Raw genomic sequence first — 23,781 nt, 5'->3', positions numbered from 1 at the left:
TTTTTGATTTATTGTAGAGATGAGGTCTCGCTGCCCAGGCGGGTCTCGAACCCGCGGGCTCAGGCAATCCACTCACCTCAGCCTCCCAAAGGCCCGGGAGCCACCAAGTCCAGCTGAGCCACCAAGCCCGGCTGAGATTAGTATTAAAACTGACCTGGAGCTGAGTGACTGGGGAGAGGAAACTCTTTATTTATTTATGTATTATTTATTTTTTTGAGTCAGAATTTCACTCTGTCACATAGGCTGGAGTGCGGTAACATGCTCATAACCACCACATCCTTGACCTGCTGGGCTCAGGCGATCCTTCCACCTCAGCCTTCCAAGTAACTGGAGCTACAGGTGTGCGCCACCATGCCCAGCTTATTTTTTGATTTATTGTAGTGACGAGGTGTCACCATGTTGCCCAGGCTGGTCTCAAACCTATGGCAGTCCTTTCACCTCTGTCCCCCTAAGTGCTGGAATTACAGGCGTGAGCTACCGTGTCTTGCAAGAGAACACTTTTATTTTTTTTATTTTTTATTTATTTATTTATTTTGAGTTGGAGTGTCACTCTGTCACCCAGACTGGAGTGCAGTGGCCACTCCCGGCCACCGCAGCCTCGAACTACTGGGCTCCGGCGATCCTTCCGCCTCAGCCTTCCAAGTAGCCGGAATTACAGGCATGCGCTACCATGACCGGCTGATTTTTTAATTAATTAATTAATTAATTTATTTATTTTTGAGTTGGAGTCTCACTCTGTCATCCAGACTGGAGTGCAGTGGCCACTCCCGGCTACCGCAGCCTCGACCTGCTGGGCTCCAGCGATCCTTCCGCCTCAGCCTTCCAAGTAGCCGGAATTACAGGCATGCGCTACCACGCCCGGCTGATTTTTTTATTTATTGTAGAGATGAGGTCTCGCTGCCCAGGCAGGTCTCGAACCCACGGGCTCAGGCAATCCACTCACCTCAGCCTCCCAAAGGCGCGGGATTACAGGCTGAGCCACCGAGCCCGGCTGATTTTTTAATTTATTGTAGAGATGAGGTCTCGCTGCCCAGGTGGGTCTCGAACCCACGGGCTCTGGCAATCCACTCTCCTCAGCCTCCCAAAGGCATGGGATTACAGGCTGAGCCACCGAGCCCGGCTAAGAGAACACTTTTAGTGGAGACTTTTTTGTACTGAATGTATTGCTTATTTTCAATATATGGATACAAATAAAGTTTTTTCTGGGTTTTTTTTTTTGAGTCTCACTCTGTCACCCAGGCTGGAGTGCAGTGGCACGTTCACGGCCACCGCAGCCTCAACCTGTTGAGTTCAGGCCATCCTTCCACCTCAGCCTTCCAAGTAGCTGGAACTACAGGTGTGCACCACCATGCCTGGCTTATTTTTTGGTTTACTGCAGAGACACGGCCTCGCCAAGGTGCCTTGGCTGGGAGAATAAAGTATTTTTAAAAATTGAGCTAGAGTCAGGTTGGTCTCTTATGCGTTTGGGTATAAACAGATTTAATTTCAGTACACTAAGGATGAGTTGGTATATTTTGTTCATTTTTATTAATTTTTTCTGTAATGTGTTAATTCAGATAGTGCTTCTGGAGACCATGGTGAGACAGCCAGTCTTGGTACCTTGAACCCTGCCTTCAGTAATTCCTCTCTTCCACAGTCGTCTGGGCATTCAGAGGAGCATTTTGCCACTTACTTTAATGAGAAGATCTCCATTCCTGAGGAGGAGGTTAGTGATACTTCTTTGTGGGAGATAGGTGCCTGAGAAAATTGTGACTGAAAGATCTGCTGGATGACTCAAGCTCAACAGTCTCGAATCTAATTTGGCCAGTATTCTTGGAAAACTGGATTTTGTTGTTGTTCTGTCACCTAGACTGGAGTGCAGTGGTGTGATCATAGCTCACCTCAGCCTCGAACTCCTGGGCTCAAGCGATCCTCCTGCTTCAGACTCCTGAGTAGCAGGGACTATAGGCACACACCAATGTGCTTGGCTAATTATTCTTTTTTTTTTTTTTTTTTTTTGAGTTGCAGTCTCACTCTGTAGCCCAGACTGGAGTGCAGTGGTCGCTCCCAGCCACCACAGCCTCGACCTGCTGGCTCCGGTGATCCTTCCGCCTCAGTCTTCCAAGTAGCTGGAACTACAGGCACACTCTACAACACCCGGCTAGTTTTTGATTTATTGTAGAGATGAGGTCCCACCAAGTTGCCCAGGTGGGTCTCGCACCCACGGGTTCAGGCAATCCACTCACCTCAGCCTCCCAAAGGTGCGGGATTACAGGCTGAGCCACCAAGCCCGGCTGGCTAATTATTCTTATTTTTCTTTATTTATTTATTTGAATTGGAGTCTCACTCTGTCGCCCAGGCTGGAGTGTAATGGCACGCTCACGGCCACTGCAGCCTCGACCTGCTGGGGTCAGGTGATCCTTCCCCCTCAGCCTTTCAAGTAACTGGAACTACAGGCATGTGCCACCATGCCCAGCCACTTTTTAAAAAATTTATTGTAGAGATGAGGTCTCGCCAAGTTGCCCAGGCTGGTCTCGAACCCGTGGGCTCAAGCCTCCCAGAGTGCAGGGATTACAGGTGTGTAATTCTCTCACCTTAGCCTTCTAAAGTGCTGAGATTACAGACATGAGCCACCACGCCCAGTCTGTTATTTTTATTTTTAATGATACGAGTCTCATTATGTTGCCCAGGCTGGTCTCAAACTCCTGGCATCAAGTGATCCTCTCACCTCAGTCTCCTGAGTAGCTGGACTACAAGTGTGTACCACCACTTCTGGCTTGATTCCTTTCTTTTTCCTTAAAGGGGACAGTGTCTCACTCTGATGCCTAGGCTGGAGTGCAGTGGCATAATCATAACTCACTGTAGCCTCAAACTCCTGGGCCCAAATGATCCTCATGCCTCACCCTTCTTAGTACCTGGGATTGCAGTTGCATACCAACACACCCATCCAACTTTCTTATTTTTTATAAAGACAGGGGCTCACTGTGTTGCTTAGACTGGTCTCAAACTCCTGGGCTCAAGTAATCCTCCTGCCTTGACTTTCCAAAGTGTAGGGATAACAGGCATGAGTCGCTGTACCCAGCCCTGATTCTTTTTTTTAATGGTGGCTCTTATCCTGTTTGGGTAGTGGTTGGGTACAGAAGTACTGATATTATTTCTCTAGTTTTAGAATGAGAGGCTGATGAAAAGAGCGGGGAAGGGAAAGACCCTGACTTGGTTAATAAAAGGAAAGGTGGATAAGATGAAAGTGAAACTTGGACATGTACATTGTCCAACACTCTAAATCCTTTGTTCTTGTGAAGCTGATATTGTTGCTTCAAGTGTGATAACAGATAAATTAGAGCAAGAGTTTGATGGTGATACTCCGCTTAATCTCTTTTCCTCTCTTGTATAGCATTCTTGCTTTAGCTTTCGTAAACTATGGGCTTTCACGGGACCAGGCTTTCTTATGAGCATTGCCTACCTGGATCCAGGAAACATCGAATCCGATCTGCAGTCTGGAGCAGTAGCTGGATTTAAGGTGAGCATCCAGTCCTACCTTGGGCCTTCTAAGCACACAGGACACCTTCCCATCCCTTTCAGGACCCTGTGTGTTGGATAGCAGCCTCAGGAGCTACATGCAGGTACTTTATTGGCAGTGACACATATATCACTTCGTGTAAAGTACTTCCCATCTGATCTTTTATTTTATCCACATAGTTTCCTTGAACAAAGGAGAAACTGCAGATAAGAGAAACTGAGGCTCAGAATGGTACAAGGGAAAAGTAGCAAGTTATGTGCAAAACCTGTTACAGAACTCAGGTCATTTGATTCTTGCCCGAGGCCCTTTCCTGAATGTAGTGTTTCCCATTCATGTTGCTAAACTACTGGACAAAAAAACCCAGTGTTGTAATGAGTGTTGTGGGTGAATTTTGTTCTCCTCAGTTGCTCTGGGTCCTTCTGTTGGCCACCATCGTAGGACTACTGCTCCAGCGGCTTGCAGCTCGACTGGGTGTGGTCACGGGGCTACACCTTGCTGAAGTATGTCACCGTCAGTATCCCAAGGTGAGTAGCGAACTGTCCTATTTGTCTCTTATCCATTTGTGGAAATCTGTGTGTCTGACAGTGTGTGCTGTCCCCACTATGTACTGAGACGGTGGAGGGCTTGGGGGTCAGTGCCCTGAAAACTGCAGTTCCTCTTGCTGCTTCCTGCAAAACCTAACTTCAGAGTCACTTTTTCCCAGAAAACTTCCTTAGAAAATCTGAGTAAACATTTATCATCCACTCTGCCTTCTAGCCTCTAGCAGTGCCCAGCACACAGGGGACGGCATACATTCTCCAAGTACTTTTATTCATATCTCTATGTTCCTCCATCGGTTTGCATATATGTCTTCTTTTTTGTTTGACTTTGCCTTCACTTTGAAAAAGGTACATTTTTTCCTCCTTTTATACAAACTGTATTTGTCAGGATCTTTGGATTTCCTAGTAGTTACTTTTCAATTTACCCTCACCCTCGGGGTTACACACTGTTCTTTGCAGCTTCTTTTTGGATATTTTGAGCATAGCATATGTAGTGCATAACAAATGTAGTTATGCTGACTCACTGAAGCCAGAAAAAACACCTCCAGATATCCACAAAATTTCTTGTCATTAAAAAACAAAACAAACCAAAAAAAAACCAGTTAGCATGCATGAAGAAAGAGAAGTTAGAAGAAATTATGAATACCAAGTTTTTTTTCAAAAGCAGATAAGGATATTTTCAAATGGAGATTAAACATTGAGGACAAATCACAGGTAGATAAGTATCTTTATTTTTTTTTTTGGTGAGTTGGAGTCTGTCACCCAGACTGGAGTGCAGTGTGGCCGCTCCCGGCCACCGCAGCCTCGACCTGCCGGGCTCTGGCGATCCTTCCACCTCAGCCTTCCGAGTAGCCAGAATTACAGGTGCACGCTACCACGCCTGGCTAATTTTTTGATTTATTGTAGAGATGAGGTCTTGCCTGCCCAGGCGGGTCTCGAACCCGCGGGCTCAGGCAATCTACTCACCTCAGCCTCCCAAAGGGGCGGGATTACATGCTGAGCCACCAAGCCCAGCTAGATCAGTATCTTATCTAAATATGAGGTTAGATTAAGAATATAGGCTGGGCGTGGTGGCTCAAATATGTAATCCCAGCACTTTGGGAGGTTGAGGTGAGATGATTGCCTGAGCCCTGACCTGCCTGGGCAACTTGGTGAGACCTCATCTCTATAATAAATAAATAAGCCAGGCGTGGTAGTATGCACCTGTAGTTCTAGCTACTTGGAAGGATGAGGCGGAAGGATCACCCGAGCCCAGCAGGTCGAGTCTGTGGTGGCTGTCAGCAGGCTGCTGCACTCCAGCCTGGGCAATAGAGTGAGACTCCAACTCAAAAAAGAAAAAGGAATATCGACTGGGCGCGGTGGCTCATGCCTATAATCCTAACACTTTGGGATGCCGAGGTGAGAGGATTGCCTGAGCCCAAGGGTTCGAGACCAGCCTGGGCAACTTGGTAAGACCTCATCTCTATAATAAATCAAAAAATTAACTGAGTGTGGTGGTGCATGCCTGTAGTTCCAGCTACTTGGAAGGCTGAGGTTGAAGGATCACCTGAGTCCAGCAGGTCGAGGCTGTTGTCGCTATGATCATGAAACTGCACTCTAGTTTGGCAACAGAGTGAGACTCAAAAAAAAAGTACAATCAGTTGCTGCCCCAGACCTTGGATCATAGACTCTGCCACGTGAAAACATACTTTCCTTCTCCACCTGGGAGCAGTGTAGTGATGGGCCAAGTGGAGCCAAGTTCTGGTACTTCATCTGGCCTTAGCGGCTTATAAAAGATTGTGTGTGTGTGATTACCAAAAATGTGAATTCTAAACAATAGAGGAGGTTCTCAGAAATGATTAGTCAGAACCATGTCTTTCTACTGGTTGGTGTTTAGGTCCCACGAATCATCCTGTGGCTGATGGTGGAGTTGGCTATTATTGGCTCAGATATGCAAGAAGTCATTGGCTCAGCCATTGCCATCAATCTTCTGTCTGTAGGAAGGTAAGGGCGTTTCCTCTGGAGAGTCATCAACGTTCTGCTGGATTTTATAGCAGAAAAACAAAAGCCAGATTCATTTTCAATGTTCAAGATTCAACTCAGTTATTATAATTTCTTCTGTGAAACCTTTCTAGAGCCACATTCCTCTGCCCCAGCAGATGTGGGCTCTACATCCCTCATTCCCAAGCTGGGTTATGCATACCTCTGTCATAGAGTATGTAGCATTTTGTATTAAAGTTATTTATTTGTATATCAGTTTATCCCACTAGATAGTGTGCTTCCTGAGGGTAAGATCCATGTTTGTCAGCTTTGTATCCTAAATGTCTCGCATAGTAGACCCTCAAAGTTAGAATGAGTATAATTTAGCTGGTGCTGTTACCCTAGACTACCCAAGGCCTGGCTTCCTGCCTCTATCCTTCCTGCCCCAAGTCCTAGCTTCTCCAGGTATTCTGTATCTGGAGGGCTGCTGGGAAGATAGTGTTTTTCAGTGTTTCTTATCTCTGATCTCTATTTCTTATATCTGACCTAGGGTTCCTCTATGGGGTGGCGTTCTCATCACCATTGCAGATACCTTTGTGTTTCTCTTTCTGGACAAATATGGTAAGGAGCATGAGAGTGGGAGGGGTTAGTCAAAGGAGCTGCTTTCCATCCTGTGGCTGATAGGGAAGTTTGCCTGCTGTGAGCTCACCACTGCATTTTCCCCGTTAGGCTTGCGGAAGCTGGAAGCATTTTTTGGCTTTCTCATCACTATTATGGCCCTCACATTTGGATATGAGGCAAGTGTTACAGGCCATTCATTAGCTTTCAAGCAAGTTTTTGATGATGTTGTTATGTTTTTAGCCTATTGTAAAAGTTAGTAATAGTGCTAGTGTGGTTTAATTGTATCACGAGTGTCAGCAATTTTGCCTTGGGCCAATTTTGAAGGAATATGCTTCATAGCAAAGTTGAATATGCAGGAAGGCCTGCAGGGACTCCCAGGTTAAAAATGACTAGACTTTCTAGGACTTTCCAAAATAGAGTCCTGTATAATTAGCCCTGAATTCTGTGGCCCATGGCTGTAAGCCCCTTATGTTGCTTGGCTCTTTGATGATTCTGTATTCCTCATTATTCCAGGTAGTTGCAGAAGAAGGGGTTGTAAGGAGTAAAGGCTGCTGGGTGTTCTCTAGTACTTGCAACTCCCCTAGTCTCATGTTCCCATAAAGGTTAATAGTTGCTGTGTTGTATGTAGTATGTTACAGTGAGACCCAGCCAGAGCCAGGTACTCAGGGGCATGTTCGTGCCATCCTGTTCGGGCTGTCGCACCCCACAGATCGAGCAGGCTGTGGGCATCGTGGGAGCTGTTATCATGCCACACAACATGTACCTGCATTCTGCCTTAGTCAAGGTGAGTAAGGCCCTTGTCTCGGTAGCCTTCTGGGTAGTTCATGGGATCTTTTCCTTGAATTCTAAGGGACACAAACTTAGTTTACAATTGTTAGAGACCTGAAAGAACAAGGTAATTTCTGGTTCAGCTGGTACAGCTGGACATTTATAAGCTCTACATACTTGGACTGTGTTTTTATCACCAAATTGACCAGCGATTACTAACCCCACAGCAAGTACATCAAGCCTCTTGTGTTTAAATTTCAAAAACTAGTGGCCTTATGGAGATCAGGAGTAAAGGGGCCCATCCAGGCTTTACCAGTTAGTCTTCTACAATAGTTTGCTGGGAGATTTCAGAAACATTTATAATTCAGCGTATCCACCCCTTAGGACTAAAATCAGAGAGGTTACTGATCTTTCTAGCCACCACAACTGAGAGCTCAGTAGTCACTTAGTCAGTGTTCCCTACTTGGGGAATGTGGAATGCCGTCAAAGGGCATGAAGTCCTTATTCACTCAGTGAACTAGGATGTAGGTGAGTTTTAGGTCTCTCACGTTTCATCTGGTCAGTTGTTTGCCTTCTAAATCTATCAGCTGACTCCAAACTCCTGAAATGTCATGAGCAAACTTGTTCCAACTGGTCAAAAAATGATTGCTGCTATTATCTCTCTAGTCTAGACAGGTAAACCGGGCCAATAAGCATGAAGTTCGAGAAGCCAATAAGTACTTTTTCATCGAATCCTGCATTGCTCTCTTTGTTTCCTTCATCATCAACGTCTTTGTCGTCTCAGTCTTTGGTGAAGCATTTTTTGGGAAAACGAACAAGCAGGTGGTAAGTAAGCCAGGGTCATGGGTGGTAGTGAGTGTGAGGGTAAAGTGAAGACGAATGGGGTAGTAAAATGTGATTACTTGGAGTCCAGGGGAAACAGATCTCTAGCCTCACTGCTGCCCTCCAGAAATCACCATGCACCAATTAGAATCTATGATCTGGGGGCTGATCAAGCCTGAACCCATCTTTCTCAGCTTTTGATTAGGGGAAATAAACAGAAAACAGAAACTATGACTCTGAGACAGACTTTGTTTTGTCTTTGATTTCTGATTGCTAATGTAGGGCTTTAAAAAAAGTTATCAAGTTTTTCTTTCATTTATTTATTTAAGAGACAAGGTCTCACTCTATCCCCCAGACGGGATAACAGCTCACTGCAACCTTGAGCTCCTGGGCTCAGGCAACCATCCTGCCTCAGTCTTCTGTGTAACTGGGAATATAGGTGTTTCCTACTGTGCCCAGCTCATTTTTAAAATTCTTTTGTAGAGACAGGGTCTTACTGTGTTGCACAGACTGGTCTCAAACTCCAGGCCTCTAGCGAGCCTCCTGCCTTGGCCTCCCTAAAGCACTGGGATTACAGGCCTGAGTCCACTGCACCCAGCCTCCGATCTTGTTTTGGTCACCATTTGTTCCTCATCTGTGGGATCTCTGACCCCTGTATCTGCTTTGCCTAAGGGCTCTCCATTATTGGCATTCTCTCATATTGGAAGCCTTCTTGAGAGCCTCTCCTTTGTCATTTAAAATGCCCCAGTATTTGCGTATTAACATGCATACTCTAACTCAGTAAAGACTTTTGATGACCTGAGGTGTAGACAAATTATGGAGGAAGGATCCCAAGTGTCAGTGCTGCCAGTCTTTGCCCACATCACAGCCTATATCCACTGTTTTCCCTCCAGCCTACCTCGCATAGATGCCTGTGTGTGACCTAGAGGAGAGCTCTTATCTGGTCCTTGCCTCTGAAGAGATGTTGCCTTTATTTATTTATTTATTTGTTTGTTTTTTTGAGTTGGAGTCTCACTCTGTCGCTCAGCCACCAGCACGCTCCCAGCCACCGCAGTCTCGACCTGCTGGGCTCCGGCGATCCTTCTGCCTCAGCCTTCCGGGTAGCTGGAACCACAGGTGCGCGCTACCACGCCCAGCTAATTTTTTTTTTGACTTATCGTGCTTTGTGTTCTAGGTTGAAGTCTGTACAAATAGCAGCAGTCCCCATGCTGGCCTCTTTCCTAACGATAACTCAACCCTGGCCGTGGACATCTACAAAGGGGTAAGCATGTTCAGATTGTGGTCTTTGTTCTTGAATCAATAGTCTTAGTATATTATCTGCGTTTTTTTGTGAGTTCATTTCAGAGCAGAACATATCTCCTTTGGAGTGTTATTTATTTCAGAGGTCCTGACACCAGATACACAGTTTGGATTCCATGGGAGGGAGTAGGGGATCATTTGAAAAGATGGATTGTAACCAGCATTTCCCAAATGCAAGGTTCATAGTATGGTTCTGTAGACGATGTGAATCAGGGTGACCAAAGAGTGCTCTTAGTAAAGTTCTCTACAGGGTCTCTCAGTCCCTCTGTGCTGGTTACATTGTGATCTTCCAAGAGTAGACTATGTAGTGTGTACCATTTCCCAATTTTATTTGTATTTTCCTGAACTTTTGTTTTTGTTTTTTTTGTTGTTTTTTGAGTTGGAGTCTCACTCTGTCGCCCAGACTGGAGTGCAGTGGCCACTCCCGGCCACCGCAGCCCCGACCTGCTAGGCTCTGGCGATCCTTCCACCTCGGCCTTCCAAGTAGCTGGAACTACAGGCGTGCGCTACCACACCCAGCTAATTTTTGATTTATTGTAGAGATGAGGTCTCACCAAGTTGCCTAGGCGGGTCTCGAACTCGTGGGCTCAGACAATCCACTCACCTCGGCCTCCCAAAGTGCTGGGATTACAGGCTGAGCCACCGAGCCTGGCCTCCCTGCACTTTTATTGCCATTTTCTAGAGTTGTATGTTAAGGAGTATAATTTGGGAAATGCGGTGTAAACCTCCTTTTTTTAATACTTAAGATGGATGTTGGAGATGAAGGTTTAGGAGCTTAGAAAAGAGAAAGGACTGGGCTGAGGAATGAAGAAGCATCCAGCAAAGTTTGGACAGAAAGCATCTAGAATGAGGTCAGGACCTGAGCCTGGCTTCTGGGACTGTGCCCAGTACAGCACTTGGTGCAGGTTGTGCCTAGCAAAGAAGAGGGAGAAGTGCCACAGAGAAATGCTGATTTGGTGTCATCTTCTCCCTTGCCTTTTACAGGGTGTTGTGCTGGGCTGTTACTTCGGGCCTGCCGCACTCTACATCTGGGCAGTGGGGATCCTGGCTGCAGGACAGAGCTCCACCATGACAGGAACCTATTCTGGCCAGTTTGTCATGGAGGTACGTGCTGATATAGAATAAAGGGAGATGACACAGCATTTGGTCACTTCTTAGTTCCATGCTTCTGAGGTCTCTTCTGAACTTCCCCAGACGCTTTTCTGCGTCTCATTCCAGACATTCATCCTGCTCCTGTGTTTTCTTCCAGGGATTCCTGAATCTGAAATGGTCTCGCTTTGCCCGAGTGATTCTCACTCGCTCTATTGCCATCATCCCCACTCTGCTTGTTGCTGTCTTCCAAGACGTGGAGCATCTGACAGGGATGAATGACTTCCTGAATGTTCTACAGAGCTTGCAGGTGAGGAGGCAGTGGGCACATCCCACTTAGTTAGGCAGCACTATGTACTGTACTCCAGCCTGGGGGATAGAGTGAGACCTTGTCTCTTAAATAAATAAGTGAAAGAAAAACTTGATAACTTTAAAAAAGCCCTACATTAGCAATCAGAAATCAAAGACAAAGCAAAGTCTGTCTCAGAGTGATAGTTTCTGTTTTCTGTTTATTTCCCCTAATCAAAAGCTGAGAAAGATGGGTTCGGGTGCTAAAGGGAAATTCAGAGGAAGAAAAAGGCACTACCTTGGTCTGCCCAGAATGTTATGAAATTCCTGGAATATAAAAACCTTTAGAAATGGCTTGGTTTTTTAAGCCTGTTGGAATTATGAGCTTTACTTAAATTTAAAACACAAAATCAATAGTTTATTAATTCCACAAACATTAAATGAACATTGGACACTGTGCTAGGTCCTGTGGAGGTTAAGGAGACGAGTCATATACAAGGGTTTGTAAGGACACAAAGACACTGATGATCCCAGATGATGCTAAGTTATTGATGGCTCTGTAGATTTCAGTGTAATGCTTGAGCATGTCAGGATGATAGGAGTAATTATTTCTCAGGGAGTAGGTGAGGCAGGGTCCGTGCTTCCCCTGCACTAGTTGTGCTGTTTTCTGGGACGACACAAAGGCCCTGGTAGCCTCAGCTGATCTTTCTTTTGCAGCTTCCTTTTGCTCTCATCCCCATCCTCACGTTTACGAGCTTGCGGCCAGTGATGAATGACTTTGCCAATGGAATGTGAGTGTGCGCCTCTTAGTTCCCAAAGAGGGTGCTGGCATGTGGGGAGGGGGATCTTCACCTGGGCACCCGACAGGCCAGTCAGACACGAGAGATAGAGGGGAACTCTGTGCTTTTTTTTTTGTTTGTTTGTTTTTTTGAGTTGGAGACTCACTCTGTCACCCAGACTGTAGTGCAGTGGCCGGGACAGCCTCGACTCCTTCCGCCTCAGGCTTCCAAGTAGGCTGGAACTACAGGCATGCACTACCACGCCCAGCTAGTTGTTTTTGATTTATTGTAGAGATGAGGTCTTGCCAAGTTGCCCAGGCGGGTCTCGAACTCGTGGGTTCAGACAGTCCACTCACCTCGGCCTCCCAAAGTGCTGGGATTATAGGCTGAGCCACTGAGCCCAGCCGAATTCTGTGCTTTGAGAGGTGATGGCTAACTGCTTCCTTCTTGGCCTAGAAAATGGAGACTGTGAATGTAGCAAAGGAAGAGAAAGCACATTTTGCATTTCAGGGGAAAAAGTTAAGCTTTTAGGGCTTTTACTCTTCAACTTCAGCTACTGAAGTTTGAAGTACCTTAATTCTTTGATTAATGATCTTAATGAGAAAGATATAAGCCAGTACCTTTTATATATTTCTTTAAAGGATATAGGGTATTTGAATTGACTTGCTGCATTTCTCAGAACTCTAATGAAATGTCTCATTGAGTTCTAGGGCTTGTGGTATTTCTAAAGACTTGAATATTAGGGATTATTTGGTGGTATTTTTCTCCCTCTTTCTCCCTACCAGTGTCAAACTTTGGCTCATTTAACTTAATCTGGGATGTATTAAGAGTCATTTTCTATTTCATCTTGAAATGCATCTAACTCCTGTCCTGTTTACCCCACAAGATACAGGTTCCTTTTCTGTCTGTGATCAGGTTGGACTATTCTACCAGTGACTGTGATGATTCTTTTACAGAGGCTGGAGGATTGCGGGCGGGATCTTGGTCCTTATCGTCTGTTCCATCAACATGTACTTTGTAGTGGTTTATGTCCAGGACCTAGGGCATGTGGCGTTGTATGTGGTGGCTGCTGTGGTCAGCGTGGCTTATCTGAGCTTTGTGTTCTACTTGGTAAGTCCAGTCTGGAAGAAACAGGGACACAGGTATCAGTGATGGTAAAGGTGGGGCTGACTGATGCTCAAAAATGAACAGACCCAAAAGAGCACACAGCAATATAACATCAGGTTATTGAGACAATTTATATGGAATTGTCAAATCTGCTATTTATAAAACAATATTTCTAACCATAAAATTCACTTCTGTTCCTAAGATTTGTCATTTTTCAATTTCTGTCACTGCTCTCTGGTTTCCATTCTTAATAGTTCCTAACTAGAGAGTGTAGTATGTTTGAGAAACTAAAAGAAGGGTAGCAGTAGAGAGTGGAGAGTGGTACAAGATGGACAGTAGGCTTTGAGGTGTGATTTAGAGCTTTGGGTGCAATACATGAGGGGCACAGCCCAGCTCAGCTCTACCACTTGCTAGCTATTCAAGGAAATAAGTAAATAGTGATAATTTCCCATTGGATTATTCTAGAGTTATTTTAGCAGATAGTGTTATAAACTGTGCATGATGGCACATGCCTGTAATCCCAGCACTTTGGGAGGCTGAGGCAGGTGGATCTCTTGAGCCCAAGAGTTGAGACCAGCCTAGAAAACAGAGTGAGACCTCATCTCTACAAAAAATACAAAAATTAGCCAGGCATGGTAGCACACACCTGTAGTCCCAACACTTTAGAAGTCTGAAGTGGAGGATCACTTGAGCCCAGGAGTTTAAGGCTGTGGTGAGCTGTGATCACACCGCTGCACTCTAGCCTGGGCAATGGAGTGAGACCCTCTGTCAAAAAAAAAGGACCATCGTTATAAAACTGTAGTTACATGAAAAGGTATGCAGATTATCAAAAGAATTTTTTTAAGTCTAGAGTAAATTATGTAAAAGTAGTAATAGTAATTGTCTTAGGAATGTGAGATTATAGATATATTCTTTTTTATTTCCCAAATCTTCTTGACATTACTTGTATTAATGAAAAACAGTTAAAGCAACAACAACTGTTCTATACACGTTTTTCTGAAATACACAGGATTGGGGATAAGGGGCAGCAGAATTTATACCATTTCTGCTGAAGAGCATGGCTAAAGATATGCCATTGATCTCTAGGACACTCTCCTGTTCCCCAAGACAGTGTGCCACACATTAGGTACTTGATTGAGAAAATCACTCTAGCAAATGTTGAAAAAGTATGTCTTGGATTGATATATCCCTTCTCCTCTTCTTCCCAATAAAGCATGGACACACAAAGCTTGTATTGACCCTGTGATCTAGGAACTTACTTCAAGGAAAACCAAGTTTCTGCATATGTCCTTGACAGGAATTATTTTTTAAAACTCACTGTAGAAGTTAGGGGTCTTTTCATAATGCAAATTGGATATGATGGTTCCAGGTTGTCCTTAGTCAGCCTGATAGTGAGCTGGTTAAAGACTAGGTTTTGGAGGCCTGGGCTGGCTCTTGAGTGGGTTACTGCTGGGATTTCAGGTGACTCACCAGTTGCGTTAGTCTGTTAGTCACACTCCCCATCGTGGGAGGGCTGAAGAAAAATGGTCTTCAGGAAACTCACAGTCAGCTGAAAGAAACAAACCACAAACACAAAGCAGTAGGAACAGAGAGAACTGAGTATTGAAAATAGTTTTGAAGATAGTATGGACAAATAGCAGAGAAGGCAGATTCCAGGTTTCTTGAAGAGGTGGTGGGATTGGAAGAATGACTTGTGCAACCCCTGCTGGTAGAAGCTGGGCAGAGCCGGATGTTCATGAAAGGGGCAGAGCTGCCCGTGGGCAGTGCTGTGAGAGCAGTTGTGGTGGGCGAGAGGGCTCTTCAGGTAGCCTGGTGAATGATGGCCATGTTTTATCTTTCAGGGTTGGCAGTGTTTGATTGCACTGGGCATGTCCTTCCTGGACTGTGGGCACACGGTAAGCATCTCTAAAGTCCTGCTGGCCGAAGAAGCCCCCCGAGGCTATGCTAAGTAAACACTGGATTAGTCTGTCTGTTTTCGCAGGTAGCCATCAGAGCGAGTGTGTTTCTATGGTTTACTGTGTGAACATAGCCAAAAGTATGTGCTGTTGCACAGACTGCATTTAGAACTCAACCGTTGGTTGGGAGAGACTTTGTTTCGTGTATGTTTGAAAGATGGAATTATTTTTTTCTTCCTGACCTCCAAGCCTGAGAACTGGATTAGGATAGGATCTTTGAAAAGCCGACCTGTGCTGCTATCATTCCAACACTAAACCCTTAAGTAGCTGCTCAAGAGCCAGCTGGATTTATCCTTTTGAGAGATAATCCTCTATGTATGGTTCTAAACCAGGCTATATGTGGGGGGGAAAAAAGGAAAATGCAATACACTTTTCGTAATACAAACTACAGAATGGGTATGCAAATTTTATTTGTCAAAAGTTAATAGGTTTTAGAAGGCTGATGACTTTCTTACATATACCCTTTCAATTACTTTAATTATACAAAAATCTCGAGTAAAATGGCTTCATCCATATGAAATATAAAATTAAGAGACACCTATTTCTATCAGGCTTAGCATTCTTTGAACTTATTTCTACTTTAAATTTCTCAGTGGGAGTTAAGAGGGGTGAGAAAAAGAAGTGAAAAATGGACAACTAGCAAAACTCGCCTGTAGGTGGTAATTGCTAATCACTGTCTGGAGATTTTCCTGAGATTGAAAGTGCATGAGGATTTGGGGGGAGTCCTGATTTTAATAGCCTTCCTGTTAGTACAGAGTCTTTCTGATGATGTTACTCTCGAGCCCATATAGTTGTGAAACCTTCACCTTCTTCCTCTGGGAGGATGGTGATAGATGGTAGCACTTAGGAACTGTGTTCTTGTGAGACTTTGAGGGTGGGGAGAAAAGACTGTCACAGGGAAGAAGAGCCATCTGTTTTATTCCTGAAAGCCACCTGTCACCAGTCATCACGTTTTCTGATGCACCACCCTGCTTCATGCCCACGATGACTTGGAAGGCAGTCTCAGGAGCTCTGATGTAACCATTGCAAAGTGCGAGTTCTCCACAAGTCAATAGGTGTCACTGTGGTTGCAAAGTTCTCTCTGCAAGGTTGAACTGGGCTACCTCTCCACAGCTATTTCCTCAAATGAAAAACTCTGAGACCAGATGGTGGAACTCTGGAGTCAGAGGAAATGGGTGTCTCCAGCATGAAGCTGCGGCTCTTACTTCAGCCACTTCTGACATGTTTACATGCGGAGCCTGAGATTTTGTGGTGATCTCAAATCAAGTCACTTTGTCTGTTGGAGATAATCAGAAGTCTCTTATAGCCATTGGCTTGGCGAGAACAGTAATGGGAATGGCATTGAAGGACTTCCTGTTTCTGGAGCTTTCCTTCTGGAGTCCCGTTTGGTTGATGTTCTCTGTTCATCTGAAACCCAAAAGCATTATTACTGATATGTTGCACACAGTTAAAATTGCAGTCTGGATGGATAGTCTTTTATAAAGCATTAAGGCTACACTACTGTGTTTCGCTGACATGTGTTTTCTTATCCCCCCCCCAAGTAATACCACAGAGTCACGAATAACAATCCCCCTGACTGTTCCTCCTTAGGTCTGCTCCTCTCCCCTTGCCACCATCATTCCCAAAACCAGTCATAAAGGCACTATGGGTAGATATTGGGGATTGACACCTTAAACTGTCCCCTGGCTGCAGTAGGGGGAGGCCAGATTGACAAACAATTATTTATGAGGCTGACGCAGTAACATTTACCTTTGCTCTGGGTCTGGATGGGTCCAGTCAGTGCCATATTCATACACATTTAGTAGCTTAGGTAAAAGCTTGTATTCTTTTAAAAGTTGTATTTATGACTTGCAATGATGGAATAGTTCTTCCCAGTTAAAGGTATTTTGTAATACTGTGTGGGTAGTATTTTACAGTATTAAAAATATTCCCATACCTTACTACATTTTACCCTCACAGAGAGAAAGTGTACTCCAACCAGTACTCTGGGTGCAATAAACAATGTGTAGAAATTTAACTCCTCCAATGCCAGCATATGTGGTGCATTTTGGCAGAGTGTTTGTGTGGAATGTTTAAGGGGTCTGCAGTTGTACTTTATATAAATTGGTCCTTGTTCTCTTTAATTGTGACATGAAATGACTGTGTAGCTACAGTATACTGGAAATTAACAGGGGAAAGGGAAATAACTTTAGTTAGGCTCCTGTGAGTTCCTGTTGGTGGTGTTAGGAGTGGTTACAGCTGAGCTTTCAGCAACCATTTAACAATATGTAAACTTGGTTTGTGATTAAAAGAAAATTATTTTTCCTACTTGGTTTCCTGGGTATTTTTTTAAACCTTGAAAATACTTTATTAATTTGAACAACTTTTATTCAGAAATACTAAAACACCAATTACCACTGGGAATGACACTCTAAGTCCACACTGTTGGTGACTCCCTACTCAGAAGGGATTGTTTAGTCTTCAGAAGGACTGTATTAACTGCAGACACCAAGACACTAGTTTCCATTTACTTAGTCAAACAGTTTAACTATAGCTAAAGATCACATCATTACCATGTTTACACTTGAAAATAAATTTTATTCTGCCTTTCTCTACTATAAGCTGAATATTTTTCTACCTGTAGTCTCATTTCAGCATGAAAATAGGCTTTTGCATTCTATAAAGGCTGCCAGTGATAATTAGTGATTATTTGAAGAGAAAAACTAAAATGGTTTTAGCTTAAAAACCAATGAGCATTTTGACAGACCTTATATCTAAATGGAAATATTGGCATCATTTATTAAGAAGAAGGGCGAGGGTTAGGCACAGTGAGCTAGCCCTGTCACTGGACACATGACGGGAAAATCTGCGTCAGCGCTTGGTTTGTCCCAAGAGTGTCACCAGAACTTCCTTTTCCCTTTCTCTGTCACAAGCTCTTCCTGGCTGTCTCACAGGAGCTGACTATTGTAAGTAACACTGTAGAAGTAACCCAGGAAGAATTTTGTTCTCTAGGTTGTCCTTCCTCATTTAGTTCTCTCTACTTACTTTGGATTTAATTCCAGAACTAAAAAATTCTGGGATGCAAATACAATTTGAAGATCCTGATTGGAAACATTTCCTTTAGCTCTGCCCTCTGGAGTGCCTCTGGTCCTTCATTGGTCGGCCCAGTGAATCAAAATGTGTTGTCAGCACCTTAGCTTATGCGTGTAAAAATGGCTAACTCATTACTGTGTACCAGTTCTGGCCTGAGGGCACTTGTATTTTTTCATGTAATCCTTAGAACAAGAGGATCAGCCTTTATATCGATGAGTCAACTGAAAGGCCAAAAGCAACTTGCACACATCACAGTACTAATAAATGAGCAATTCGCATTTGAACTTGAATAGCTTAACTCCAGAGCCCATGTTTTCATTCTTAAACTCTTCTGTGTAATAGATAACGCACCCTTTGTGCTGGGTGGACACACCAAGCTTTGTTGTTTAACAGCACCAAGAACATCAACACATTAAGCATTTGCTTGATACTCTGATGAGTGCTGGAATATGCTTTAGCTCAGTAGATTTTGTTTGGCGTGTGCAAAATCTTAAAAAATAAGTTGGAATAATGTTGGCAGGCATGGAGAACAGGTAGGGCCCTCTGTGGTCCTACCCCAGCAATAGCCCAAAATTACTGCCTAGTAAGCTGGCCCGTCTGCTCCTGTAAGGCATTTAGCCTTTTCCTGTGCCACCTAGCCTCATTTCTCAGTGTCTCAGAACAACATGACAAACTTAGCCAGGAGGTCTGTCCACTAATTCATCCAAATGACACACTCTGTGGGCATCACAGGACTAGTTTCGCGGCCCTTACTTACTATATCATGAAGAAGCTTCCACCTTTGTTCACTTGGGCAAAGGCGTCAACAAATTGTCAGTGTATCTGACATTGTTATTAGGTACTGAAACCTGCAATGTAAGACCATGAAATGAATAAGCTACCTGAAGTCTGAGGCCACTGTGACACAGTATTTTCCTAGACTGCTAGTTGGGTGCAGTTTTATCTTGGGCACCATTTAGTCTCTTCACACATTTAGTCATCACAACAAACCTATGGGGTTATACAGGTAAATCCGTGGTATGTTACAAAATATATTTATTGAAGACACACAGCATATTAGTATACTTGGCATTTTTAAATGAAGCATTTATCCCACTTTACAAATAAGTAGAAGAAGTTTCCAGAAGGTTATGTGACATGCTGAAGGCCATAGGAAGTGATAGAGTTTACGGCTTGAACCCAACTCCAGTGCCTTTTCCATTACACTAAAATAGGGATAGTTCTTCGTATAGATGTATAGTCTGCGTTCTGCATTAACTTGTAGGCTCTTGGTGCCAAGGGACAATAATATTCCTGAAGCTGTAAGAAATAACAGTAGGGCTAAAAAGAGATTCGAGGTATATTTGAGAGAAAGAAAAAGTAAAATGAAATAGCAGACACAAACTAGTTTATGGGACACAGCTATCTGGATTCAGTTCTCTAGGAGTGAAGTCTGGAGTCATGTTTTAAAAGTAGCCGAGCCAGGCTCGGTGGCTCAGCCTGTAATCCCGCACCTTTGGGAGGCTGAGGTGAGTGGATTGCCTAAGCCCGCGGGTTTGAGACCTCATCTCTACAATAAATCAAAAAATCAGCCGGGCGTGATAGCGCATGCCTGTAATTCCGGCTACTTAGAAGGCTGAGGCGGAAGGATCGCCAGAGCCCAGCAGGTGGAGGCTGCGGTGGCCGGGAGCGGCCGACTGCACTCCAGCCTGGGTGACAGAGTGAGACTCCAACTCAAAAAAAAAAAAAAAGCAGCTGAGGTGACTGATTTCTGCCCAGCGTGCATTTGGGTTCCATAGGTCATCTTTCTCTCTTAGCACATACCATTTTATGTTTTTGTTTATTAACGAGAGGCTTTTCTCTGCTCAATTGCCAAGGATAATGGGGCCAGGATTACAGGACCCAGGATTTAGACCCTTTGAAATTTGATTTCTAATACACACAGTACTAAAATACAAAAGCCCACAGTGCATGTTGCTCTTATCCTGATCTCAAGCTCCAATCCTGACGCAGAATGTGTCATAAGAATAGTCAGAGTGCTCATGTTGCTGAAGGCATGTGGTAGTATGTCAGTCCTTAACTGTTTCGGTTCCTAGCTTTTATTTTACATATCAGAAACCATTCATGTTTGTATCTTTTCTGAAATAAAAACCAATATAGCAGTGCTGAAAAGAGGCCTAGATGGATATGCTGATGATACATATACCAATTTCAGTATTTAAATACTTGAAAATCTAACCCTTTTCCATTTTGTGTCCTTAGTTCCACCTGGGATTGACAGCTCAGCCTGAACTCTACCTTCTGAACACCGTGGATGCTGACTCCCTTGTGTCTAGATGATTAACAGCCTGAGAGACTATATAAGAACCAGTTTCTTTTAGCCCTTTTGTGCCAAGTGTCCTGTTAACATATCTCTGTTAGTTCAGAGGTGAATTTTGTTCAAATATTTTGAACAAAAGGCAAAGATTTCCTTGTGGGAAGGGTGTTTAAAAAGCTGACAGCTGTAAATGTAGGTCAGAGACCCACCCTGCTCACAACAGTCACACAGTAGCCAGAGTTAAATGATTGGCCTGTGATGGCCATGCACCCCTATGGTTTGTGTCTTATATATTTAAAGAATATATAAGTGTGTATATTTATATAAACTCAATCATTTCAGTTTGGGTAGAGTTTTAAGGTTATTTGAAACTGATAAATCTTTTGTTTGTTTTTTTTTTAATTTCAGATAATTCAGATCTTGGTTTTGTCTGGATCACAAGTGGGAAATACTTTTTCACAACAAACTGGTCAAATTGACTATCTTGTAAAGTGATATTTTGCTATGCCAGTTACATTTCATTTTGCTCTTAATCAACCAGATTATATCCTTCATATCATTTATTTTTATTTATTTATTTTTTTTGAGTCAGAGTCTCACTCTGTCACCCAGGCTGGAGTGCAGTGGCACACTCATTGCCACTGCAGCCTCTACCTGCTGGTTTCAGGCGATCCTTCCTCCTCAACCTTCCAGTTAGCTGGAACTACAGGCACGTGCCACCACACCCAACTAATTTTTTGATTTATTGTAGAGACAAGGTCTTACCAAGTGGCCCAGGCTGGTCTCGAACCTGTGGGCTCAGGCAATCCTTTTGCCTCCACCTTCTAAAGTGCTGGAATTACAGGCATGAGCCTCCACACCTGGCCTTATCATCTCTAAAGAAAACATATCTTCTGTTAGGCAAACATATTTAACCCTGGTCATCTGCCAGTTTTGTAATTATTATTCTTTGTTGCCACTCTTCTTAAATTGTTTTGGAATCATTAAACAGAGATATGAAGGCATTTGCCAAAGAGCTTAATAGTAACAAGAACCAGAAACCATACTTTAACAAATGATCAGTTTTCCATGCTGCATTGTAACCCAGTCCATTCTGGCATTCAAGTTTCCCTGACACTTTTGTAAGTCCTGATACAGATAATGGAGATATTAATCTTATTTCTAATGTTTGTATACTCCCACAATGTATTTTTTTCCCCACTTTTCCCATTAACATTCCAAACATCATTTCTAGGTCCAAAGTCTGTTTCTTTTTTTTCTTTTGAGTTGGAATCTCACTCTTGTGCAGTGGCAGGATCGCCACTAATGCCTGGCTGGTTTTTTTATTTTTTGTAGAGATGAAGTTTTATTATCTTGCCCAGGCTGGTCTCAAACTCCTGGACTCAAGCAGTCCTCTCGTCTCAGCCTCCCAAAGTGCTGGGATGACCCCTGCCTCCAAAGTCAGTTTCTGGGAGTGACTAATATTTATATTGTTGAGTCTCCTAGGCATTTCACTTTGGGGTATGTATTTACACCAAGTAGTATGAAATTAGACTTGGGACTAGGAAGATGGGTCCACATATCACAGATTGTCTTCTGCCTACATGTAGTTTATACATTGTTTGTGTTCCTCCTTCCTTCCAAGAATTTTTTCCTTAAAATTTTTATAATAAAAAAGTCTATATTTAAAAATGGAAAGTTTTATCATAATTATATGAAGAGTTGTAAGACTGGCCACACTGGGCCCACCTTCCTGCACTGAAGTGCAGCTGGCAGGAACTGAATGGCAGCTGTCCATTTTCAATGACTTATCCTCCTGGGTGGTGGTAGGCACCCCATCACATCATTCCTTATCTCCTTCCCCAAGGGTGCTGAATCTGCACACCCCACAGCCTTTGCGTGACTTTTAACGTCACTTTCCACTTTCAGCGTTAAAGTTAAATATATTACCTCTCTGCTTTATTTTAAAACTTACTGCATTTTAATGAGACTTAAAAGAAATCCAGGCATTGCCTATCTTAATTTGTAATGGTTTGGCTTTCAAAATGGCAGGGGTTTTTCTAAAATGACACTTTAAAATTCCCTCGTTTCTACTTTGGGGGCTCTTGAAACTTCAGATAATAAGAGCGGCAACCCTGCAACCCAGGTTAGAGTGTTCCTGATTTTAAGACAGAATTAACATCAATGATAAGCTTTTACCTGAAAAAGATAACCCTTAAAATTAGTTGCAATGCTTTGATTTCTTTACATAAGACAACAGCTATAGATGAACCAATTTGTTGGCATTTCCCCACTCCTTGGGCAAGTGGATTTCTTAGTAGTTTTTGTTACCAAAGAATGTTGGGGGAAAGAAGGCTAAAAAAAAAAATCTTAGCTGGGCTTGGTGGCTCAGCCTGTAATCCCGCACTTTGGGAGGCTGAGATGAGTGGATTGCCTGAGCCCACGGGTTCGAGACCCGCCTGGGCGACTTGGCGAGACCTCATCTCTGCAATAAAATCAAAAAAATTAGCCAGGTGTGGTAGCGCGCACCTGTAGTTCCAGCTACTTGGAAGGCTGAGGCGGAAGGATCACCGAAGCCCAGCAGGTTGAGGCTGCAGTGGCCGGGAGCAGCCACTGCATTCCAGTCTGGGTGACAGAGTGAGACTCCAACTCAAAAAAATACATAATAAATAAATAAATAAATCTTGTCATGAAGCTTATCAAAAGGGGAGGTGGTGGCTTAAACTGAGGTTCAGTACTTAGGGGATTTCTATAGATCTCGCCATTCCTTAACTGTAGGTTACTGGGAACAGAGCAGAGTTTACAAGGTTCCCCCTCAGGTCACACAACTCCTGTAATCAGAAAATTTCTTAATAAATTGAATCATGCAAAAACCAGTAGAGAACGTTGATGTCTAAAGAGTAAGCCCTGGGTAAGCTTTTTTGCTAAGTTAAGAACATAGACACTTTCTCTAATTTATGATATACAAATCTGAATTTATGTGTTAAATGTGCTTATGAAGATATTAATATATTCAATCTTAAGAGTAACTTAGGTGCATTTGCATTCTGGGGTTCAACACTGCAGAGTCAGCCAGGCGCGGTGGCTCAAATCTGTAATCCCAGTACTTTGGGAAGCCAAGGTGAGCAGATTGCCTGAGTCCACAGGTTCGAGACCAGCCTGGGCAACTTGGCAAGACCTCATCTCTACGATAAATTTTAAAAATTAGCTGAGCATGGTAGTATGCGCCTGTAGTTCTGGCTACTTGGAAGGCTGAGGCAGAAGGATCGCTGGAGCCCAGCAGGTCCATGCTGGGGTGGCTGTGAGGATGCTACTGCACTCCAGCCTGGGCGACAGAGTGAGACTCCAACTCAAAGAAAAAGTACAGTTAAATAGTTATTACTGAGCAGCTGATGCTATAGAACTGTCAGCCAATGTAAAAGGCAAGCAGAGCATGTCTAGGCATGTGAAACAGGTTAATTAGCAAGTGAGGTATTGGGGTTGTAGTAGCCAGTGAAAATAGCCTCCTCAGTTTCACACATCACAACATTGGGTCGCTAAAACTTTGCCCAGGAAGAATTTTTGCAAATTCAAGTATGGTGCAGTGCCCCTCCTACTTGACCCAAGCTAAAGTGGATAAATGAGCATCCTGCATACTTCCTAACTTTTCTCCAAGTGTGATTTTACAGCTTAATTTAAACAAGATTTGTGGACTGTCTTAAATACTCTA

The 23,781-nt window shown here is 43.6% G+C and overlaps 1 protein-coding gene across 3 annotated transcripts in view; it reads left to right on the top strand.

Annotated features, from left to right (window-relative positions):
- SLC11A2 (solute carrier family 11 member 2) overlaps nt 1–20,537 on the top strand; it is a 35,708-nt gene extending 15,171 nt beyond the window's left edge. The window contains exons 3-17 of one of the 3 annotated variants that reach the window (XM_021707010.1): nt 1,557–1,705; nt 3,374–3,499; nt 3,904–4,023; nt 5,915–6,021; nt 6,548–6,618; nt 6,727–6,794; nt 7,247–7,402; nt 8,053–8,211; nt 9,383–9,469; nt 10,492–10,611; nt 10,757–10,906; nt 11,602–11,675; nt 12,620–12,773; nt 14,612–14,665; nt 20,039–20,537. In XM_021707010.1, the coding sequence (XP_021562685.1) occupies nt 1,557–1,705; nt 3,374–3,499; nt 3,904–4,023; nt 5,915–6,021; nt 6,548–6,618; nt 6,727–6,794; nt 7,247–7,402; nt 8,053–8,211; nt 9,383–9,469; nt 10,492–10,611; nt 10,757–10,906; nt 11,602–11,675; nt 12,620–12,773; nt 14,612–14,665; nt 20,039–20,116 (1,673 nt within the window). In that variant the 3' untranslated portion in view covers nt 20,117–20,537. Of the gene's footprint in view, nt 1–1,556; nt 1,706–3,373; nt 3,500–3,903; nt 4,024–5,914; nt 6,022–6,547; nt 6,619–6,726; nt 6,795–7,246; nt 7,403–8,052; nt 8,212–9,382; nt 9,470–10,491; nt 10,612–10,756; nt 10,907–11,601; nt 11,676–12,619; nt 12,774–14,611; nt 17,033–20,038 lie in introns of those variants that run through there. The other 2 variants (XM_008074096.1, XM_008074098.2) reach the window with 2 other exon arrangements.
- Nucleotides 20,538–23,781: the final 3,244 nt, after the last annotated feature.

This window comes from Carlito syrichta, unplaced genomic scaffold (genome assembly GCF_000164805.1).
Source record: "Carlito syrichta isolate Samal-C Ts95f unplaced genomic scaffold, Tarsius_syrichta-2.0.1 Scaffold316302, whole genome shotgun sequence".
Lineage (NCBI taxonomy): Eukaryota > Metazoa > Chordata > Mammalia > Primates > Tarsiidae > Carlito > Carlito syrichta.
Note: the sequence above shows the minus strand (reverse complement) of the source record. Positions and strands in the feature narration are given on the sequence as shown.